The sequence below is a fragment of the Oryctolagus cuniculus genome, chromosome 7, assembly GCF_051225735.1.
Source record: "Oryctolagus cuniculus isolate XC-2025 breed Fujian yellow rabbit chromosome 7, ASM5122573v1, whole genome shotgun sequence".
Lineage (NCBI taxonomy): Eukaryota > Metazoa > Chordata > Mammalia > Lagomorpha > Leporidae > Oryctolagus > Oryctolagus cuniculus.
Window position 1 is genome coordinate 164,757,658 of NC_142873.1, and position 20,281 is coordinate 164,777,938.

Sequence of the window (20,281 nt, forward strand, 5' to 3'; positions counted from 1 at the left end):
GGAAATAAAAAAATAAACTAAAAGTTGATCTCTGAAAGAGCAAATGGAAAAGCCTTCAGTAAGACTGAGAAATAAATACATGAATTAAAGTTAAATATCTTTTTAAATACATGGTTTAAAAAAAATTTTTTTTATTTTGACAGGCAGAGTTAGACAATGAGAGGGAGAGAGACAGAGAGAAAGGTCTTCCTTCCATTGGTTCACCCCCCAAATGGCTGCCACGGCCAGCGCACTGCGCCGATCCGAAGCCAGGAAGCCAGGTGCTTCCTCCTGGTCTCCCATGCGGGTGCAGGACCCAAGCACTTGGGCCATCCTCCACTGCCTGTCCCCCGCCCCCGCCCCGGCCACAGAAGAGAGCTGGACTGGAAGAGGAGCAATCGGGACTAGAACCCGGCGCCCATATGGGATGCTGGCGCCGCAGGCGGAGGATTAACCAAGTGAGCCATGGTGCTGACCCCATATAGGAGTTGGGTGCAGAGCTGGGACTTGAACCAGGCATTCCCACATGGGATGTAGGCACCCTAACTTCTTCTCCATATGCTGTCCCTTCACACTTGCCCTTTTTTTTTTTTTTTTTTCTAAGATTTATATATTTATTTGAAGGTAGAGTTACACAGAGGCAGAAAGAGAGAGAGGTCTTCCATCCGCTGCTTCACTCCCCAGATGGCTGCAATGGCCAGAGCTGGGCCAATCAGGAGCCAGGAGCTTCTTCTGGGTCTTCCACGTGGGTGCAGAGGCCCAAGGTCTTGGGCCATCTTCTGCTTTCTGAGGCCGTAGCAGCGAGCTGGACTGGAAGTGGAGTAGCCGGGACTTGAACTGACACACATATGGGATGCCAGCACTCAGGCAGTGGCCTTACCTGCTACACCACAGCACTGGCCTTGGCACCTGATCTTTAAAAAAAAAAAAAAAAAAAAGATTTTATTTATTTATTCGACAGCTAGAGTTACAGACAGTGAGAGAGAGAGACGGAGAGAAAGGTCTTCCTTCCATTGGTTCACTCCCCAAATGGCCGCCATGGCTGGCACTGTGCCAATCCGAAGCCAGGAGCCGGGTGCTTCCTCCTGGTCTCCCATGTGGGTGCAGGGCCCAAACACTCGGGCCATCCTCCACTGTCCTCCCGGGCCACAGGAGAGAGCTGGACTGGAAGAGGAGCAACCAGGACTAGAACCCGGCACCCATATGGGATGCCGATGCCGCAGGCGGAGGATTAACCAAGTGTGCCTCGGCGCCGTCCCGGCACCTGATCTTTTTACATAGCAGTCCCATCTTTGAGTAGTAGTCCCTGAAGACTCTGACCTAGTACTGTCCTGAGTGTGGACCGGCTTGCTGAGGGAGGTGTGGTGCCCACAGTCACTTTTGTCTTGGCACCACTTGCAGCACCTTCTGCTAAGTGGCCCTTCTGCCCTGGACTTGTCATGAAACCTGTGCTGTGCCCTGTCCTCTTGTCCATCAGAGGACACAGCCTGAGCCTCTGAGTGCTGTTCTCTCCAAGGCTTTCCTGGAATCACGAGGGCTCTGTGAAACCAGCCCATCCTGCATTTTATTGGCTTAATTTGCATTGGTCCAGTTCTGCTTTGTTTACATCGTAGGCTAATTTCCCATGCTTTCTCCACTGGACTGTGAGGCTGATCGTGAGTGCTAACGTCCGTGTCTCACATCTAGGCATTAAGAAGTGCTTGTTGCATGAATGAGTGTTCACATCTAGGCACTAGGAAGTATTGTTGCATGAATGAGTGTTCAGAGGGTTTGGCCCAGGGAAAGCCAGGGAGTCAGACTAGAGGCCAGGCAGGAGCAACCCGACACCGTGCTGGCCAGGAAGCTGTGGTCTGGAAGCTTTGCACGGTGTGTGTGCTGGCTGGTCCAGAGCCCAGTGGGCAGCGGGGCGCAGGCTTGCAGCACGCCACCGCCTGGCCGTGCACCGAGGTTCTCCGAGCTTTGTCATCAGGGGGGTAAGGAGTCACTGGTTTGTGTATAACTCGGTGTGCTCATGGATTTGATGATGAACTTGTGTTTTCAGATCTTTGATTTGAGTTTACAATATTTAAATTTCGACAAACTTAGCCTTTTTACTTCCTCCAGCTTCCCTGAAGAGCTGCTTTCTGCAAAGATTCAGTAGACAGTTTCGGGAAGTTGTGTCCACCTGGCTTCTTGTCGGGTTCAGAGTCGCCCTGGGGCCTCTTCCTCAGCTGCCTGCCCCCTGCTGGCTCCAGAGCCAGTGGACAGGCTGCTGTGCCTCGGCCTTCTGCCTGCAGGCGGTGTAGCCACGTGAGCCGGCTGCTGCTCTGAGAGCACTTCACCGCTGGGCTGGGGTCTTGTCCTTGGTACCGAGTTCTCTGGGCACGTGGTCAGGGAATGGTCTGGTATTTGGATCTTGGTTTTGCCCAGGAATGAGCCTAGACTGCTCTTCACGTGTCCACACGCTGTCAGCATCTGTCGCTCCCCCTCTTCGTGGAGGAACGACACAGGACCCTGCGCTGTTCTTTTGTCTGCTCGGCCCTCCCCGGGTTTGCTGCTGGTTCTTCCCGGGTTGGCTACTGTCCCTTCCACCTCCGTGGAAGAGCGGTTCCCCCTGGCCACTTTCCCCACTTCCGCAGGGGAGCGGCACACCGCCGGCCGGCTCTCTCGGGGGCTGCACAGGTGTTCCCCTTAGATGTTCCCCTTAGATGTTCCTGGTGCATGTTGTCTCTCTCCTCCTTTATAGTCCTCCTCCGCCAATCCCAACTCTGCTACCCACACGCCGAGTACGCTGCTCTCCTCCAATCAGGAGCAGGATCAGCTCCTGGAAGTCATCACTCAAGTTGGCAAGAGGCAGCTGCGTAGAAGCTGTTTTCTCCTCTCCCAGCGCCATATTGTGGGAGAGCAGATGCATAGAATAAGTCTTAATTCCAGTAACTTAGTCTAGTCCGAGTTGCTCCCCACAAGCATCCTGTTTTTGTTGTTGCTGTTTTTGTTTTTTTAAAGATTTAGATTTATTTATTTATTTATTTGACAGGTAGAGTTACGGGGCTGGGGACCCAAACGGTCACCGTGGCTACGTTAGGTAGAAAGTCAGTTATGAGCTTACGTGTGTGTGACATAAAGGCCTAAAGAGAAGACATCTATGTCCAGCACATGCATCTGCATCTCAAAGTCATCCTGACAGTGTTTCAGGGGCAGCCCGGTATTCGCATCCTGCCCTGCCCCCTTCCACCTGATAACCTGCCAGGTGGAGGTCCCCGCCCCTTCTGCCTGACAAACCTTCCACAATCTCCCAGGTGCAGCCCAGTCTCTGCATCTCAAACACCCTGCTCCGGATCCCCATTCTCTAGGGGGTCCTGCTCACCCTTCCTCTGAACCCAGGATGGCGCCAGCTAGGCTTCCTCCTGTCTGATACCTTCAGCTATTTACATCCAAAAAGCCCTTAGTTCCAAGAGGAGCAGAGGTGGGGAAGCAAGACCCATCTCCTTAAAAACCCCCTGCGCGCTCAGCCCTCTGCCTCTCTGCTGAGCCGCCCGCCCGCCTGCCCAGGTGTACTCTCTCCACTCAACCATGTAACCTCCACCCCACCCCACCCCCCAGTCTCTCAGGCTCTGTCTGGAGAGGTGTCCATCCATCCTTACGGATGTCCCTTCCCTAATAAAGACACAGGGCCTCAGCATCCACTGGCCAGAAGGGGACCAATGAAACGCCACACACAGGCACGCTACTCAGAAATACAAGGGGTCAAGCACGGACGTGCTAGGAGACAGCACGCGGGGGTGGCGCCCGTGATGAGTGACAGGTTAATGGGCGCAGGGCTTCCTTCTGGGGAGAGGAGTCAGGCAGAGGTGGCAGCCACAGGATACTGACTATGTGAGGACCACGGAGTCGGTCACCTAAAGACGCTTAACTTAATGTTGCAGCAATTTCACCTGAGGAAAAAAAGGCTTGGCTGAGTGTGGGCCCTGCTGGCTAAGGCTCCGCCGGGAGCCTGCACCAGGGCCAGGGCCAGCGCCAGGGCCAGGGCCAGGGCCAGGGCCAGCGCCAGGGCCAGGGCCAGGGCTGGATGCTCGCCCCGCTCCGGCCCAGCTTCCCGCGTGCAGAGGCAGCAGCGATGGCTGAAGCGGCCGGGTGCCTGCTACGCACACTGGAGACGCGGACAGACCTCCCTGCTCCCAACTTCAGCAGCCCAGCAGTCAGAAGCATGGAGGGTGCCCAGTGCTGAGAGTGCCCCCTCCTCAAATAATAGAAGCTTTAAAATAGAGGCCATGGGGCCGGCGCCGCGGCTCACTAGGCTAATCCTCCGCCTTGCGGCGCTGGCACACCGGGTTCTAGTCCCGGTCGGGGCACCAGATTCTGTCCCGGTTGCCCCTCTTCCAGGCCAGCTCTCTGCTGTGGCCAGGGAATACAGTGGAGGATGGCCCAAGTGCTTGGGCCCTGCACCCCATGGAAGACCAGAAGAAGCACCTGGCTCCTGGCCTCGGATCAGCGCGGTGCGCCGGCCGCGGCGGCCATTGGAGGGTGAACCAATGGCAAAGGAAGACCTTTCTCTCTGTCTCTCTCTCACTGTCCACTCTGCCTGTCAAAAAAAAAAAAATAGAGGCTATGGAAGCAAAGCTGGAAAACAATCAGAAATCAGCAAATGTACACTACCCCTCCCCCAGGGAAGGCCCCACACACGTGAGGCAGCAGCATCCCACTGGGCTGTCTGCTGGGGGGCTGCCTGTCCTGTCGCTCTCTGAGGTGGGGGTGCTGGGGTGTTGTCTGTTGCGGGCTTCTGCAGGGTTCTGTCAGCAGCAAACACAGCCCCTTCCCCGGCTGTAAAAGCCACCAGATGTCCCCTAGGGGGCAACAATGGCCACGTTAGGAATGCCTGGTTTATGGTGGTCATAAGTATCCTGATAAGTCCTCCACACAGCAATGCTTCAAGGTGAGACACAGGTCACCCAGGCCAGGGTATAACAGAGTTTGCTTCCTGCACACCTGCTCTCGCTCACTCGCTCCCCCCGTCTTCGCCCCTTTCCTCCAGCCTGTTAGATTTCCCCCATTAATAAACTTTCCCTTTGAAAAGAGAAAGAGATTTTAAAACATGAATCAGAAAGCTGCATCCTAGATCGCTCTTTCCCGTGTCCAGCGCCTCGTGCGCGGCCCAAGTCACCAACAAGGTTCGAGCCGCCTGCTTCCACAGAGGACGCTCACGGTCACCGGGTGCGTCTCCCTACCTTCCGCTCGCAGTGGCACAGTCCGGGTCGGGGTAGGACGCCGCCAGGGGCCGGCATTGTGGCACAGTGGGCAAAGGTGCTTCCTACAGCACAGGCCAGCCATGTCGGCGCCGGTTTGAGTCCTGGCTGCTCCACTTCCTATCCGGCTCCCTGCTGGTGTGCCTGGGAAAGCAGCGGAGGGCGGCTCAAGAGCCTGGGTCCCTGCGTGCACCCGGAGAGCTGCAGGAAGCTCCTGGCTTCGGATTGGCCCAGCTCCAGCTGTTACCGGAGAAACTGCAGGGCTCTTGTCTTCGCGCAAGAAAGAATTCAGGCGTGAGACAGAGAGTAGTGGGAGGTAAAATAGCAAGGTTTATTAGGGAAGGGACATCCGTAAAGACGGATGGGCACCTCTCCAGACAGGACCTGGGAAAGGGTGCAGTCGCTCGGACTGGGGGGGGGGGCGAGGAAGGAGTGAGGTTACATGGTTGAGTGGAGAGAGTACACCTGGCCAGACCAGGCGGGCGGCTCAGCAGAGAGGCAGAGGGCTGAGCGCACAGTCCGGTTGAGGCCGGGGGGGGGGGGGGGGGTTAAGGAGATGGGTCTCTGTCTTCACACATCTCCCCCTGAAACAAAGGACTTTATGGCTGTAAATAGTAAGAAGCTCCTATCTGAGTTTTTCCCTGAAGGTATCAGACAGGAGGAAGCCTCGCTGGCGCCATCCTGGGTTCAGAGGAAGGGTGAGCAGGACCCCCTAGAGAATGGGGATCAGAGCAGGGTGTTTGAGATGCAGAGACTGGGCTGCACCTGGGAGATTGTGGAAGGTTTGTCAGGCAGAAGGGGCGGGGACCTCCACCTGGCAGGTTGTCAGGTGGAAGGGGGCAGGGCAGGATGTGAATACCAGGCTGCCCCTGAAACACTGTCAGGATGACTTTGAGATGCAGATGCATGTGCTGGACATAGATGTCTTCTCTTTAGGCCTTTATGTCACACGCGCGTAAGCTCATAACTGACTTTCTACCTGACAGTCGGTGCTGTGTGCACGTCAGCGAGTCTCAGGGCGAACACTTTGCTGGGTGAGTGCTGAGAATTCCTTTTCTCACTGAGGCAGTCTTGGCTTGGTGTGACTATGTGAGTGTGGGCTTTTGTTAAGATTTATTTAATTATTTGAAAGAGTTAACAAAGAGAGAGAAGGAGAGGCAGGAGGAGAGAGAGAGAGAGAGGTCTTCCATCCACTGGTTCACTCCCCAATTGGCTGCAATGGCCAGGGCTGAGCCGATCTGAAGCCAGGAGCCAGGAGCTTCTTCCAGATCTCCCACGCGGGTGCAGGGGCCCAGGGACTTGGGCCGTCCTCCACTGCTTTCCCAGGCCACAGCTAGATCAGAAATGGAGCAGCTGGAACTTGAACTGGCGCCCGTAGCGCTGGCCCCTCTAGTAACAGGATTCTAACCCCTACTCTCCTGCTTTTCCGTTAATTCAAGATATATTTACCGTGAGGCACGTCTAAGGGATTTTTAAGAGGTTGATACCACCTTAAGGCTTCCTGGTCTGGCTGAAAGGCCTGTGAGAGCATTTCAGGTATGGAAAGCCAAGACTGTCGCAAAAAATATCCTACACGGAGGATCTCAGGAAAGAAAGGGCCATCAAAGAAGGCTGTACTCTCTCTGAAGGGAGGAGAGAACTTCCACTTTGCTCACGGCCGTGTCCAAATACCGATGGTGTCTGTGGTCACAAAAGGCTGCCATAGCCTTGGCAGCCCATGGCAAGAGCCTCGGTGATCACTGATGTCATAAACAGGCGTGTTAATTGCTAAAGGAACAACAGAAGTCACTGCGCACTTACTCCCCACGTAGGACCTCTGTCCTTAATGAATTGTACTATGCGAATCGTCTGCAGATCGTGTTCTCAAACTGTACTCTGTACATTGTGTGTGTGCATGGGGGCAAATGGTTGGTGTGTGCTTGACATGGAGTAGGTCCTCTGTATACAAAATCAAACTAACAATGAGATGGGAGAGGGAGGTGGGATAAGAATTGGGGTGGAAGGGTGGATATGGGGGAAAGAACCACTCTACTATGAAGTTGTATCTATGAACAAATGCATTCATTAAATAAAAACTGAAAAGGTTGATACCAATTTTTTTTCCACACTGAAAAACAAAATACTGTAATAGTACCAAGTAAAGCAGTTGGGAGAATGGTAGCAGTGTGGGAGGGGTAGCTCTGAGTGCTCTCAAAGGGAGTGTTTCATCGGTACCTGAATGCAATGCAAATATAGCCTTTTCTGTTTGTTGCAGACAGATTTACATGTGTTGAAGACCAGACCAGAAGCACTTCTGAATTAAGGTAATTTTGATACAGTTGATACTGGTCAGTTTTTAAAATGCAATACTTAAGTTCCATTGGTGTTTATATTTTTAAAAACATTTTCATTTACTTGAAAGGGAGAGGGACACGGAAACAGGCACAGACACATCTTCTACCCCGTGGTGGCTCCATCCCCAGACGCCCGGGACAGCCAGGGCTGGGCCAGGTGGGCGCCTCCCCCACGGGTGGCAGGGGCCCAAGTCCTTGAGCCATCACCATTGCCTCCCAGGATGCGCACCAGCAGGAAGCTGGACCCAGAAGCAGAGCTTGGACTTGAACCCCAGCGCGCAGGCGTGGAACATGGGCGTCCTGTGAGGGGTCTTCCCGTGGGATTGTTTCTGTAGCAGCCTGGTTTCTGTTACAGCTTTGCACTCTGTTTTTTACTCCCCAAGATGGTTTAAGAACAGTTAGATCCTCAGAGGGGTGATTCCTGCTTCAGCAGGGAGGTTCGCTGCCCCAGACCAGGGCTTTCGTTCTGGCTACTTCTTTCACTACAAAGGAGGAGGACCCTTTTTCCAGTTAAACCTTCGTTGCACCAGTTCCGATGCAGACCCTCGAGTAAGGCCTGCAGGACTTGAGGAGTCTCCGGTGTGTGTAGGGGGAGGGGAAGCTGGCATCTCCAGTGCTGGCTGCCGGTGGCTCTGGGGGAGGGCGCGCTGTGTCCTTGGGTCATTCCTGCAGCTCTTGAAGTGTAGATGCTTGCAAATGGGAAAGGAAAAGGAAACTGCATGGCAGGTGTCAGCAGTATCGTTAGGCAGAAGGTCCCCATGGATCACAGATCTAAGTACAAAACCGGAACTAGGAGCTCCTGTAACAAAGCACAGAAAATTGGCTTGAGGTTCAGCAGAGGCTTTTAGAAAGAACATGGCTGGCACCGGGGCAGAGCAGATAAAGCCACCTTCCACACGGGCCCCCCCTTCAACACTAGCACCCCACATGGGCCCTGGCAGAGCAGATAAAGCCACGACCTGCAAGGCCAGCTTCCCATGTGGGCACTGGTTTGAGCTGCTCCTGGCTGTCCACTTCCAATCCAGCTCTCTGCTAATGTCCCTGGGAAAGCAGCAGCAGATGTGTGGGAGACCCAGGTGAGTTCCAGGGTCCTGGCTGGAGTTGCCAGCCCTGGATATTGGAGCCATTTTGGGAAGTGAGCCAGCAGATGGTTTTCTGTTCTCTCTCTAACTCTACCTTTCAAATACATAAATAATTTATCTAAATAATTACTTACCAATAAATGTGTGTACACGTGTACACACACATATATAAAGACTTGTACCTGGAGGACTCTCAGAACAACTCATCTGAGGGGCCGGTGCTGTGGTATGGCAGCAGGTGAAGCTGCTGCCTGTAGTAATGGCATCCTGTGTGGGCGCCGGTTCAAGTCCCGGCTCCTCCACTATAATCCAGCTCCCTGCGAAAGCACCTGGGAAAGTGCTTGGGCCCCTGTCCCCATCATGCATGTGGGAGACCTGGATGCAGGTCCTGGTCCTGGCTTCAGCCTGGACCAGTGCTGGCCATTGCTGCTTGTAGTAGTAAGTGTTCCACACAGAATAATTTTTTTAAGATTTATTTCTTTATCTAAAAGGTAGAGTCACAGAGAGAGCTCCCATCCGCGGGCTCACTCCCCAATGGCCACAACAGCCAGGGCTGGGCTAGGGCAGGAGCCAGGAGCCAGGAGCTCATCCAGGTCTCCCACGTGGGTGCAGGGGCCCAGGGACTTGGGCTGTCCTCTGCTGCCTTCCCAGGCCATAGCAGAGAGCTGGATTGGAAGTGGAGCAGCTGGGACTGGAGCCAGTGCCCATATGGGATGCCGGCACTGCAGGTGGCAGCTTAACCCACCACAGTGCCGGCCCCACACAGAAGATTTTTACATAGTGGAGTGTAGGTGGCAAGATAGGGCTAAGTCTTCCTGTGAAAGGTGCTTGGAATTTGGCCCATGCCTTTGTGTGTTCCGTGGTGTTCAGGTTTCCCATCACCTCCCCGTGAGGTCTCCTCTGGGTGGATCCACTCGTTTGGTGAGCTCGCCGGTCACGTGTAAAGCCTCGCTCCCAAACGGCTGCACTGGGACTTGCTGTCTGCAGCTCCTGTGGATGGGCTGACACCGGGGACACGGGAGGACCCCTCGTCTCTCGCGGTCACTTGAACTGCAGAGCCTGGTCCTCCCCTTTAGACGGTGGGGTTGGGAGGAGCTTCTGTGGGTTCTCAGGTCTGCACAGGCTGCAGCGGTGCTGTCCACTAAGGAGGCTGTGGCCTTGGCCACGTGTGGCTGTGAAGCACGTGGCACATGTAAAGTGTGCACTGATGTCACAGCTTAGCTTGGCAAGTGCATGAGGAATGCCTCTGTAACCATCGCTTCGTATTGCGTACATGTCGAGATAACTTTTGATATATTGGCTTAAATAAACTATTCAGAATAATGTTACCCGTTTCTTCACACTTTTTAAGAATATAAGATTGATTTTAAAAAACCATTGACTCATTTTAGAGAGACCTTCCATGTACTGGTTCATTCCCCCAAATACCCGCAGAAGCTGGGGCTGGGCCAGGCCAAAGCCAGGAGCCAGGAACTAAATATATGTCTCGCACATGCGTAACAGACTCAAGTGCTTGAGCCATTAGCTGCCATCTCCCAGGGTGCACGTTAGCAGGAGACTGGAGTCAGGCGCCAGAGCTGGGATTGAACTCAGCTACTCTGAGGTGGGATGCGGGTGTCTTATTTGGAGGGCCAATTGTCCTCCACCTTTTTCTTCTTCATAGGACTGCAGGAAAATTCAGAGCGACCTGTGTGGCTCATGCTGTGTTTCTGTCAGACAGCCCTGGCGGAAGAGAGGTGTAAGCTAAGTTAGCTGGAAAGCACCCAACGTAATGAAGCTAAACCTGATCAGGAAGCAGATGGGCTGCCCTTGCTTCCACTCAGTGACACAGTACGGCTGGTGCTGTGGCGCAGTGGGGTAAGCAGCTGCCCGTGGCGCTGGCATCCCACATTGGCACCGTTTGCAGGTTAGTCTGCTCCCCTGCCAATGCAGTCCCTGATGAAGCACCTGGGGAAGCAGCCGAAGGTGTCCAGTGTTGGGCCCTTGCACCCACGTGGGAGATCCAGATGAAGCTCCTAGCTTTGGCCTGGACCAGCCCTGGCTGTTATGGCCATCTGGGGAGTGAACAGGCAGATGGAAGATATCTCTGTCTCTCTCTGCCTCTGTCTCTCTCTGTCTCTCTGTCTCTCTCTAACTCTGCTTTTCAAATAAGTCAATAAATCTTTAAAATATTCAATAGACTTGATTGAGTTTCAAGGATCACAGTCTGTATGTTAAAAAGCAAGACCTGGGGCCGGCGCCGTGGCTCACTAGGCTAATCCTCCGCCTAGCGGCGCCGGCACACCGGGTTCTAGTCCCGGTTGGGGCGCCAGATTCTGTCCCGGTTGCCCCTCTTCCAGGCCAGCTCTCTGCTGTGGCCAGGGAGTGCAGTGGAGGATGGCCCAGGTGCTTGGGCCCTGCACCCCATGGGAGACCAGGAGAAGCACCTGGCTCCTGGCTCCTGCCATCGGATCAGTGCGGTGCGCCGGCCGCAGCGCGCCGGCCGCGGCGGCCATTGGAGGGTGAACCAACGGCAAAGGAAGACCTTTCTCTCTGTCTCTCTCTCTCCCTGTCCACTCTGCCTGTCAAAAAAAAAAAAAAAAAAAAAAAAAAGCAAGACCTGGTGCCGGCACTGTAGCGCAGTGGGTTAACACCCTGGCCTGAAGCACCGGCCGGCATCCCATATGGGTGCCAGTTCTAGTCCCGGCTGCTCCTCTTCCAATCCAGCTCTCTGCTGTGGCCTGGGATAGCAATAGAGGAGGGCCAAGTCCTTGGGCGCCTGCACCCATGTGGGAGATCTGGAAGAAGCTCCTGGCTCCGGATTGGCTCAGCTCCGGCTGTTGCAGCCATCTGGGGAGTGAACGAGCAGATGGAAGACCTCTCTCTCTGTCTCTACTTCTCTTTGTAACTCTGTCTTTCAAATAAATAAAAAATAAATCTTAAATAAATAAATAAAAAGCAAGACCTAGGAGAAATTCCTGTGCTGCTGGGCGTGAGTCACACTTCTAGCTTCTCCACCTTGGGGTGGTGGTGCCTGCTGTGGGCTGAGTTTACAGTTAGGGTTGAAAGGAACAGAGTCAGGCCACACTCTACTCACCAGGAACCAGAGTTGGCGCCCTGGTTAGACCCTCGTGGTCCTCACCACTTTTAAAAGACATGAATCCTTGCATCCTGTATGTGTGGATTTCTGCTCTCACCGAATGCTTTTTTTGAGTCCTGCGCAGCTTGTGGCCAGGATCTCTGGGAGGGAAGAAACCAGGAGGGGCACTGGCATGCGGCAGGAGGTGGCCTGGGCTGTAGTGCAGAGCTGAGATGCACTTGAAAGTGAGCTGCATCCCGGGAACTGAGATCTGGTGCGAGATGTGGGAAATCTGATAGAGAACTGAGAAAACACTTCTGGGGCCGGTGCGGTGGCCCGCCACGTTAAGCCCCCACCTGCAACACTCGCATCCCATACGGGCACCGGTGTGTGTGCTGGACTCCTGCACTCCCGATCCAGCTCCCTGCTAATGGCCTGGGAAAAGCACCAAGGATGGCCCAGATGCTTGGGCCGCTGCACCCTCGTGGGAGACCGGAAAAGCTTGTTTCAGCCTGGGTCAGCCCTGGCTCTTGGGGCTACTTGGGGAGTGAACCAGAGGATGGAAAAATACCTTTGTCTTCTCTCCCCCTTGCTCTCCCTCTCTCCCTTTCTCTCTGTCTCTCCCTCTCTGTAACTCTGTCAAATAAGTAAATATTTTTATTTAAAAAGAATATTCCTGAATATTAGCATTTTCACTTTTAAAATGGATACTTAAGGCCGGCGCCGCGGCTCAACAGGCTAATCCACCTTGCGGCGCCGGCACACCGGGTTCTAGTCCCGGTCGGGGCGCCAGATTCTGTCCCAGTTGCCCCTCTTCCAGGCCAGCTCTCTACTGTGGCCTGGGAGTGCAGTGGAGGATGGCCCAAGTGCTTGGGCCCTGCACCCCATGGGAGACCAGGAGAAGCACCTGGCTCCTGCCTCCGGATCAGCGCGGTGCGTCGGCCATGGTGCCCATTGGAGGGTGAACCAACGGCAAAGGAAGACCTTTCTCTCTGTCTCTCTCTCTCTCTCTCTCTCACTGTCCACTCTGCCTGTCAAAAAAAAAAAAAAAAAAAAAAAAAAAGATACTTAAGCTCCAAGACCAACCCTTTAGTTGTTCAAACAAGTTTGAAAAGTACTAGACTTGGATCTACAAAGCAGTCAGCATGGGATGGGGTGGGGGCATTTGCTGCAGTGGTTGGAACACCTGCTCCCATGTCGCAGTGCCTGGTTTGAGTCTTAACTCCATTCCCAGTTCCAGCTTCTTGCTGGGAGTGGTTGGGTTCCTTCTGCTCCCGTGGGAGACCTGGACTGAGTTCCTGGCTTGCCATTTCAGTCCAGCCCAACTTGTTGCAGTATTTGTAGGGTGACCCAGTGGGTGGGAGTGCTCTGTCTCTCAAATCAATAAAACAAGTCAAATTAAGAAAAAAAAGCAGCAGCAAGCTAAAATGGCAATATGGTTCATTGTAGAAAAATTGTCAAACATAATATACAGGGCCAGCGCTGTGGTGTGGTGGGTGAAGCTGCTGCCCTGTGCTGGCATCCCACACAGGAGCCAGTTCGAGTCCCGGCTGCTCCACTTCCGATCCAGCTCTCTGCTATCACTGGGAAAGCAGTGGAAGATGGCCCAGGTCCTTGGGCCCTTGCATCTGCGTGAGAGACCCGGAAGAAGCTCCAGGCTCGTGGCTTTCGATCAGCGCAGGTCTGGCCGTTGCAGCCATCTGGGGAGTGAACTGGCAGTGGGAGATATCTCTCTCTGCCTCTGCCTCTTTGGAATTCTGCCTTTCAAATAAATAAATAAATAAGTTCTTTAAAAAAAAACTCGGTACATTTGGACTTAAAAGTTTTTTTAGTTTACTTATCTGAGAGTTGGAAAGACAGAGACAGACACACAGAGCTCCGTCCACTGGTTCGCTCCCCAAACGCCTGCAATGTCCAAAGCTGGCCCACGTCAGAGCAAGGAATCGGTCTCTGATGGAGGTGGCAGGGACCCAGGGATTGAGGTGTCACTGTTGCCTTCCAGGGTCTCGCTCTGAAGACTGGAGTGAGGAGCTGGGAACCACGCCCAGGCTCTCCAGTGTGGGGTGTAGACCTCTTAATCACCAGGCCAAATACCCCTTCCACGTTTGGAGTTTGAATCCACATCTAAAGTACCCACCAATTAAAAAAATGCATAGGAGAGTTAAAACAGAAAATTCACCAAACTGATTAGCATCCCATCACTGACTGCTCTGTGTGCCCCCACCTTTTCCATCCTTGTCTTTTGTTTAGGTTGATGTATTTGCTTATTGGAAGGAACTCTTGCCTCCATTGGTTCACCCCCCAAATGCCCAGAATACTAGGGCTGGGTTGGGCCAAAACAAAAAGCCAGAAGCCAGGAGGTCCTGCCCGTGGGTGGCAGGAACCCAGGCGCGGAGCCATCCTCTGCTGCCTCCCAGGATACATCGGCAGGATGCGGAGTGCTGGGGCTCGAATCCCTGCCGGGAGGTGGGAGCTGCGTGGGCCTGTATCGGAATGCCCTCCCTTTCTCGGTTGTTTTGAAGCAGTGTCAGACGTACCGTTTTACTCTTAAATATCTCTGTGCACTTTAGACGGTAGAGACCCCTGAAAGGTCGTACAGGATGCTCGGTGCCGTGTCCTGACCACCACCAGAACCAGCCTTCCTCCGCCCCAGCGCACTGTGCCCCTTCCAGCCTGTGCTGGTCTCACCCTCTGAAACCACCACTTGGTTCACCTGCGCAAAGACTGATTTCATTTATGAGGCAGAGTGACAGACATCTTCTGTCAGCTGGTCCACTCCCCTGATGTCCACAGCTGGGGTTGGCCAGGCTGAAGCCAGGAGCCCAGAACTCCATCCCGGTCTCCCCTGGGTGGCAGGGCCCAGCTATCTGAGTCCTCACTGCTGCCTTCCAGGTGTGCGTGAGCAGGAAGCTGGAGTCAGAGCTGAGCCAACGCCCCAGTAGGGCGCAGGCGTCCTCGGCAGCGTCGTAACCGCTGTGCCAGGCTCCTCCTGGGTTACCTGTTGGGCAGCTCTCCTTCAGACTAGACTTCAACCTGCGCTGCCTGTATCCTGCCCGCTGCTGCTCGAGGCTCCCAGGTGCCAGGCGCAGCAGGCCGTGTCAGTGTGTCTGTCCTGCTACCTGTGCCGCTGCAGTGCTGTGGGGAGCAGGTGGAGGAGGAAGGACCTCAGGGCTTTGTGCCGTGCTTTGCATTTGCACCTAGTTTTGGAGACTGACCTGGACTTGGGAACGGAAGACAGGTAGACGAGCAGATTAAACTGGAATTCCTCCTGCTGCGACCCTGGTCCTGGGAGGGGACTGATAGTCCCCGTCCTGTTCGTAGCTTGTGCAGGGCTCAGCAAGGGTTGTGACTGGGCAGCCACTGTCCAGGGCAGTGTGGGTGAGGGGCCCAGCGTGTGCCATGGCTGCTGACCAGGGGTTGCAGGAGTGGCCGGCTGGCTGGTGGGGCCCCGTGAGTGTTCCAGTGCCCTGGGCCCTTGCCCTTGAGCTTGGCTTACTCACTGAGAGGCTTACGGAGCACTTTCTGATCCGATGTCTTGTTTAATTTCCCTGTGAGCCAAGTGATGGAGATGACACCATCCCTGGTTTGCAGTAAGCAGAACAGAGTGAAAAGTGATTTGCTGATTTGCCAAAAGTCCTGTTTCTTACAAGTTTTAGAAGCGGAACTTGGGATAATGTTTACCCCACACACCAGTTTGGGCATTTGCGTCTCTAGAGCTGTTGCTGGTGATGATGACTGTGGGGCTCTGGGTGCCCTCTGTCAACGTGGAGGGCCACAGTGCAGGGATGTGCCGCCTCCGTCCTGTCACGGCAGGTGTCACCAGGCGACTCCCACGCACGTGTGCAGCTCACGCCCCGGCTCTGAGCTGTCGAGTTTCTGGGGAAGTATTTCCAGAGGGAAGGCTGAGCAGAAGTTCTGGGAAAAGTGGGTCAGGAAGAACAGACGTGGGGCCTCAGAGGCCCCGGCTTAGAGGATGAGCGCCAGGTCCGCGGCGTCAGCATGGCCCCTGCTTAGCTGTGACATTGGCCCTGAGGAGAGGGAAACTCGATGGGGTTTCCAGAAGGCCGAGGGACCAAGGCGAGTGAGGAGAAAAGCAGACAGGATTCGATGTAAGTACGGCTTCTCGCGCTCAGCCCTGTGAGCTGTCACTGACGCTTGCAGACGGGGTAGAAAGCTTGACTGCTAATCCCACTAGAAATGCTCTTTCAGGATGGCTTTTTAGCTGCATGTTTTTGTTACTTTTAAACATAGAGACGACTGCATGCACGCGCGTGCTCTTTACTGACTGTGTGAAGCATTGTCCCAGGTTCCCGCAGCTCTCCTGGCTGTCCTTAGTGATGGGCAGCACTCAGGGCTGTGAAAGGCTTTGAAACTGAGAAGTGGACAGAAAAGGTCAGTCCTCGCTTCCTGGGCCCACAGAAGCTGTTGGCTGTTGGTGAGGGTGGGGCTGAGCAGAGTGTGTGTGGAGGACGAATGGAGGCAAAGAACCAGCTGGCCATTCCCGTGTGTCCCACGGCCACCTGTGCTCTCGCTGGCTCACACGGGCGCCCTGTGAGTGGACGCAGCGACGCCGTGTGCGTGACCGCCCAGCCTGAGCCTGTCCACGAGAAGGCGGCTGAGAGGCTTGGGGGGAGCCGGGGAGCTCTGCTCCGTGTCGGCTCATTGCTGTGCTGGAGGACCACCGGGCCTCCCTCCTCTGGGCGGCCGGACCTTGCACGCAGTGTGGGAGCAGAGGCCACCGCAGAAGACTCCTTTATGTTTGACTTTAGAACCAGTTTTTAAAGTTCTAATCCATGCGTAGACAGTGAGCAAGAGGGATCTGTGAGGCATTGTGGTTTTTCTAGTCTCCGTGTTGAACGTCTCAAGGGCCTGGCGACAGACTCCTGTCTGCCAGTGGTCTGTGTGTGGACTGAGAGTCCGCAGGAGCCTGGCTCTCTTGCTAGCAGGATCAGGAATGCCCTTGCTCTTAGAAATCAACAAGACGTCGATACTGAGTCTGACCTGAGGCTCACGTGTGGGCGCTGCCGTGGGCGCTGTGACCGGGGCGGCGCCAGCTCCGCCGCTCGCTGCAGGGAGCAGGCTGCCGCGGGTGTTGCTGGTCCCGGTCACTGGAGCCGCGGAGCTTTGCGCTCAGAACGCTTTGGTTTCTGGGAAGCTCAGTCTCTGGCCCCGGCAGTTGCGGCGGTCGATGGTCGTCTGTACTCTGACGTGTGAAGAGATGTAGCTCCGACGAGGTCAGGAGTTCCCACCTGACCCTGAGACGCGAGCCTCTGTGTGGAGCACCAGCCCAGCCACAGGGCCTCTGGCTTCTTCGCGTCACCCGAGTCTGAGGCGCTGTTCTGTGAGCCCTGCGTGTAAAGAGGAGCTGAGCTGCCCAGTGCCCGTGACAGGACTCACTGTTCTTTCTTCACACTGACTTTGGGAAGATGGAACATAGCAGCTTTTTTCAAAAAAGAGATTTATCTGTTTACTTGAAAAGCAGAGTTAACAGAGAGGCAGAGGCTGAGAGAGAGAGAGAGAGAGGTCTTCCATCCGCTGGTTTACTCCCCAGATGGTTGTGCCGATCTGAAGCCAGGAGCCAGGAGCTTCCTCCGGGTCTCCCATGCGGGTGCAGGGGCCCAAGGCCTTGGCCATCTTCTGCTGCTTTCTCAGGCCATAGCCGAGAGCTGGGTCGGAAACGGAGCAGCCGGGACTTGAACCGGGGCCCACGTGGGACGCTGGCGCTGCAGGCGCAGTGTTTCCCGCTATGCCGCAGCACTGGCCCCTCCAGCAGCTTTTCATAGACTGAAGTTCCGCTGCAGTGACTCCTCCCCGGCTCTGCACGCTTGTGCTGATAAAATACAGGTGAGGGCAGCTGGAGGGCAAGGCGGACTCGCGGGCCGGGCTGTGTCCAGTCCGACGCAGCTTTGTATTCTGTTGGCACTTCTATTATTTCACACATTAACATTCATGCGTTGCAGTCCTTCGAATTTATGTGTGAAAACCAGAAACCTTTAAGGAGTCTTATTAGGACAAACTGCTTGCTACCTGCGTGCTCCCTTCCTCCAAGGAGGCCTGAGGCCGGCTCCACCGTGGCGCCTGAAAGCAAGCCTTCCTGCCGAGCTTGAGAGACGGGCGTCTTGGCCGTCCTGTGCCCCCTCCCAGCCCTGCCGTGTGGCCTCTCCTGGGGGTTCTGTGGACTGAGAGCGCTCAGGTGGGCGTGTCACAGGCTCCACGCACTTGCGCTTCCTCCCGCCAGCCGCCACTGGAGGCTTCTCTGCTGGGGAAGATGTGGCTGGGGGGCACAGGTGTCTCCCCCACCCCACACCAAGACCTCACACACTTCTAGGTGGTTTTATGAGGAGAGATGTTGGGGTTGCACTGCGCTGGAACTTGGGTAATGTCCTGATTTCTGAACGCCTTGTGCAGACAGGAAGGCTGAGACTAGAGGCTTGAGCAGCGGAGTTCGTGTGCCATCCAGCTAACATCCAGGAAAGCAAACAGCTGTTGTTAGTTAAATACTGGAACAATATTGTGTTAACCCTGGATTTTTTAAAGATTTATTTGGAAGACATAAAAAGAGAGACAAAGAGAGGAAGGAAAAGGATTAGGGGGGCCAGAGAGAGGGAGAGCAAGCAAGTGAGAGATCTCGCACCTGCTGACTCACTCCTCAAGTGGCCACACAGCCAGGTCTGGGCTGCCAACGACCTCCATCCAGGTCTCTCACGTGGGTGGTGGGGACCTAAATACTTGGGCCGTCCTCCGCTGCTTTCTCAGCCGTTAGCACAGAGCTGGATGGGAGGTGGAGCAGCTGGGACACGAGCCCATGCCCACAGGGGATGTCGTGTTGCAGGCCATGGCTTTAACCCACTGCGCCACAACGTCAGCCCTGGAAGTGAGGTCTTGAACCGGCCTCTGAAGAGGGACGTGGCACAGCTGTGTGGGCTGTGGCGGCTTACCCTACCGCACCGCGGTCCTGACCCCCCTCTGACTTTCACACAAAATAGGTGGTGGTGGATTTCTTACGTTGTATGACTGACCTAGAAAATCAAGGTCTTTGCATAAGCGCATTTGCTTATGGAGCTAATTCTATTATTAGTGGTTAAAGATGTTGGCAGTTCTGTCTTCAGCTTTGTGATACTTTCGTCATATTTGGGATGGACTTAGCCAAGACCAGGGTCAGAAATGCCGCTGTCGGGCCTGGCGTGGTGGCACAGTGGTTAAAGTGCTGGTTCAGGTCTTGGCTGCTCCAGTTGTGATCCAGCTGCCTGCTAACGTGCCTGGGAGTGCAGCAGAAGATGGCTTGGGCCCCTGCACCCATGTCGGAGATCTGGAAGAAGCTCCTGGCTCCAGCCTGGCACAGCCTTCCCATTGCAGCCATCTGGGGAGTGAATGGGCAGATGGAAAATCTCTCTCTGCCTCTCATTCTCCCTTTCTAACTCTCCTTTCAAATAAATAAATAAATCTTAAACAAGAAAGAAATACCACGTGGCTTGTGACGTTCTCTCGGGGACAGCAAGGTCCCACTGGACAGTTTGCAGGAGCACTGACCAGACTAGGGTGTGCAGGGCGTGTGCTGGGCCTGAGCCTCAGCCGGTGCCTCAGAGGACTCCAAGCCTCTGGGACGCCAGGCCTGTGCTGGTGGGAGGACTGATGGATTGCCCCTGAGTCGGAGGACCGCTGGACACTTTCTTGTGTCCTTTCAGGGGTACAATGTGAGCACTTGGGCATCTATCCACTGGTCCTGGGTCCCTGGTTACTGCTTTCGGGGTGCTGGGTGGCCACGTTGCCACTGCGGCCTGTCTCCTGGAGCAGCGACGCTGGGCTTCGAACGCTGTCTCAGGTTCTGTGGGAGGCCCAGACCTTTCACTGAAAACCTTTCTTGAGGCCCGCGCCGTGGCTCACTTGGTTAATCCTCTGCCTGCAGCACCGGCATCCCATATGGGCGCCGGGTTCTTGTCCCGGTTGCTCCTCTTCCAGTCCAGCTCTCTGCTGTGGCCTGGGAAGGCGGTAGAGGATGGCCCGAGTGCTTGGGCCCTGCACCTGCATGGGAGACCAGGAAGAAGCACCTGGCTCCTGGCTTCGGATCGGTGTAGCACCGGCTGTAGCGGCCATTTGGGGAGTGAACTAACGGAAGGAAGACCTTTCTCTCTGTCCCTCTCACTGTCCATAACTCTACTTGTCAAATAAATTAAAGAAAACCTTTCCTGACCAGTGTCTCTTCAGTCCACCACCATTTTTCAATCGTGTGTTAGCAGGCCTTGTCACAGTGTATGCAGCTGAAGAGTAAGTGTTGTTTTGTGCTGTGTTTTTCTTCTTCAGATCTCAGATTCTCTGAGGTGACAACAAGAGCACGTGCGCCAGAAGATGAGCGAACTCGACCAGTTGCGGCAGGAGGCCGAGCAGCTGAAGAACCAAATCAGAGTGCGTAGTGCCTGCTGCCGGTGTCCCGTGGCCTGGGTGTGGCGGTCGGGGCCGGTGTTCCCTGTTCAGGACAGGTGGTTACAGAGTGAGGGGGCTGAGGGTGAATTTGGGTCTCACTTGGCCCAGTGAACACCAGTTATAGATCCAGACACTTGGCCTAGGACTGTCTCGGGGATTCTATTTTTCTGTGTAATTTGTTACTTG

General features: G+C 54.8%; 1 protein-coding gene across 5 annotated transcripts in view; it reads left to right on the top strand.

The window, feature by feature from the left end:
- Positions 1-20,281, top strand: part of GNB1 (G protein subunit beta 1) — a 79,489-nt gene that overhangs the window by 33,707 nt on the left and 25,501 nt on the right. For 3 of the 5 annotated variants that reach the window (XM_070079416.2, XM_089301578.1, XM_070079418.2), the window contains exons 2-3: positions 7,456-7,504; positions 19,976-20,077. In XM_070079416.2, coding sequence (XP_069935517.1) covers positions 20,021-20,077 — 57 coding nt within the window. In that variant the 5' untranslated portion in view covers positions 7,456-7,504; positions 19,976-20,020. The remainder of the gene's footprint in view (positions 1-7,455; positions 7,505-19,975; positions 20,078-20,281) is intronic. The other 2 variants (XM_070079417.2, XM_070079420.2) reach the window with 2 other exon arrangements.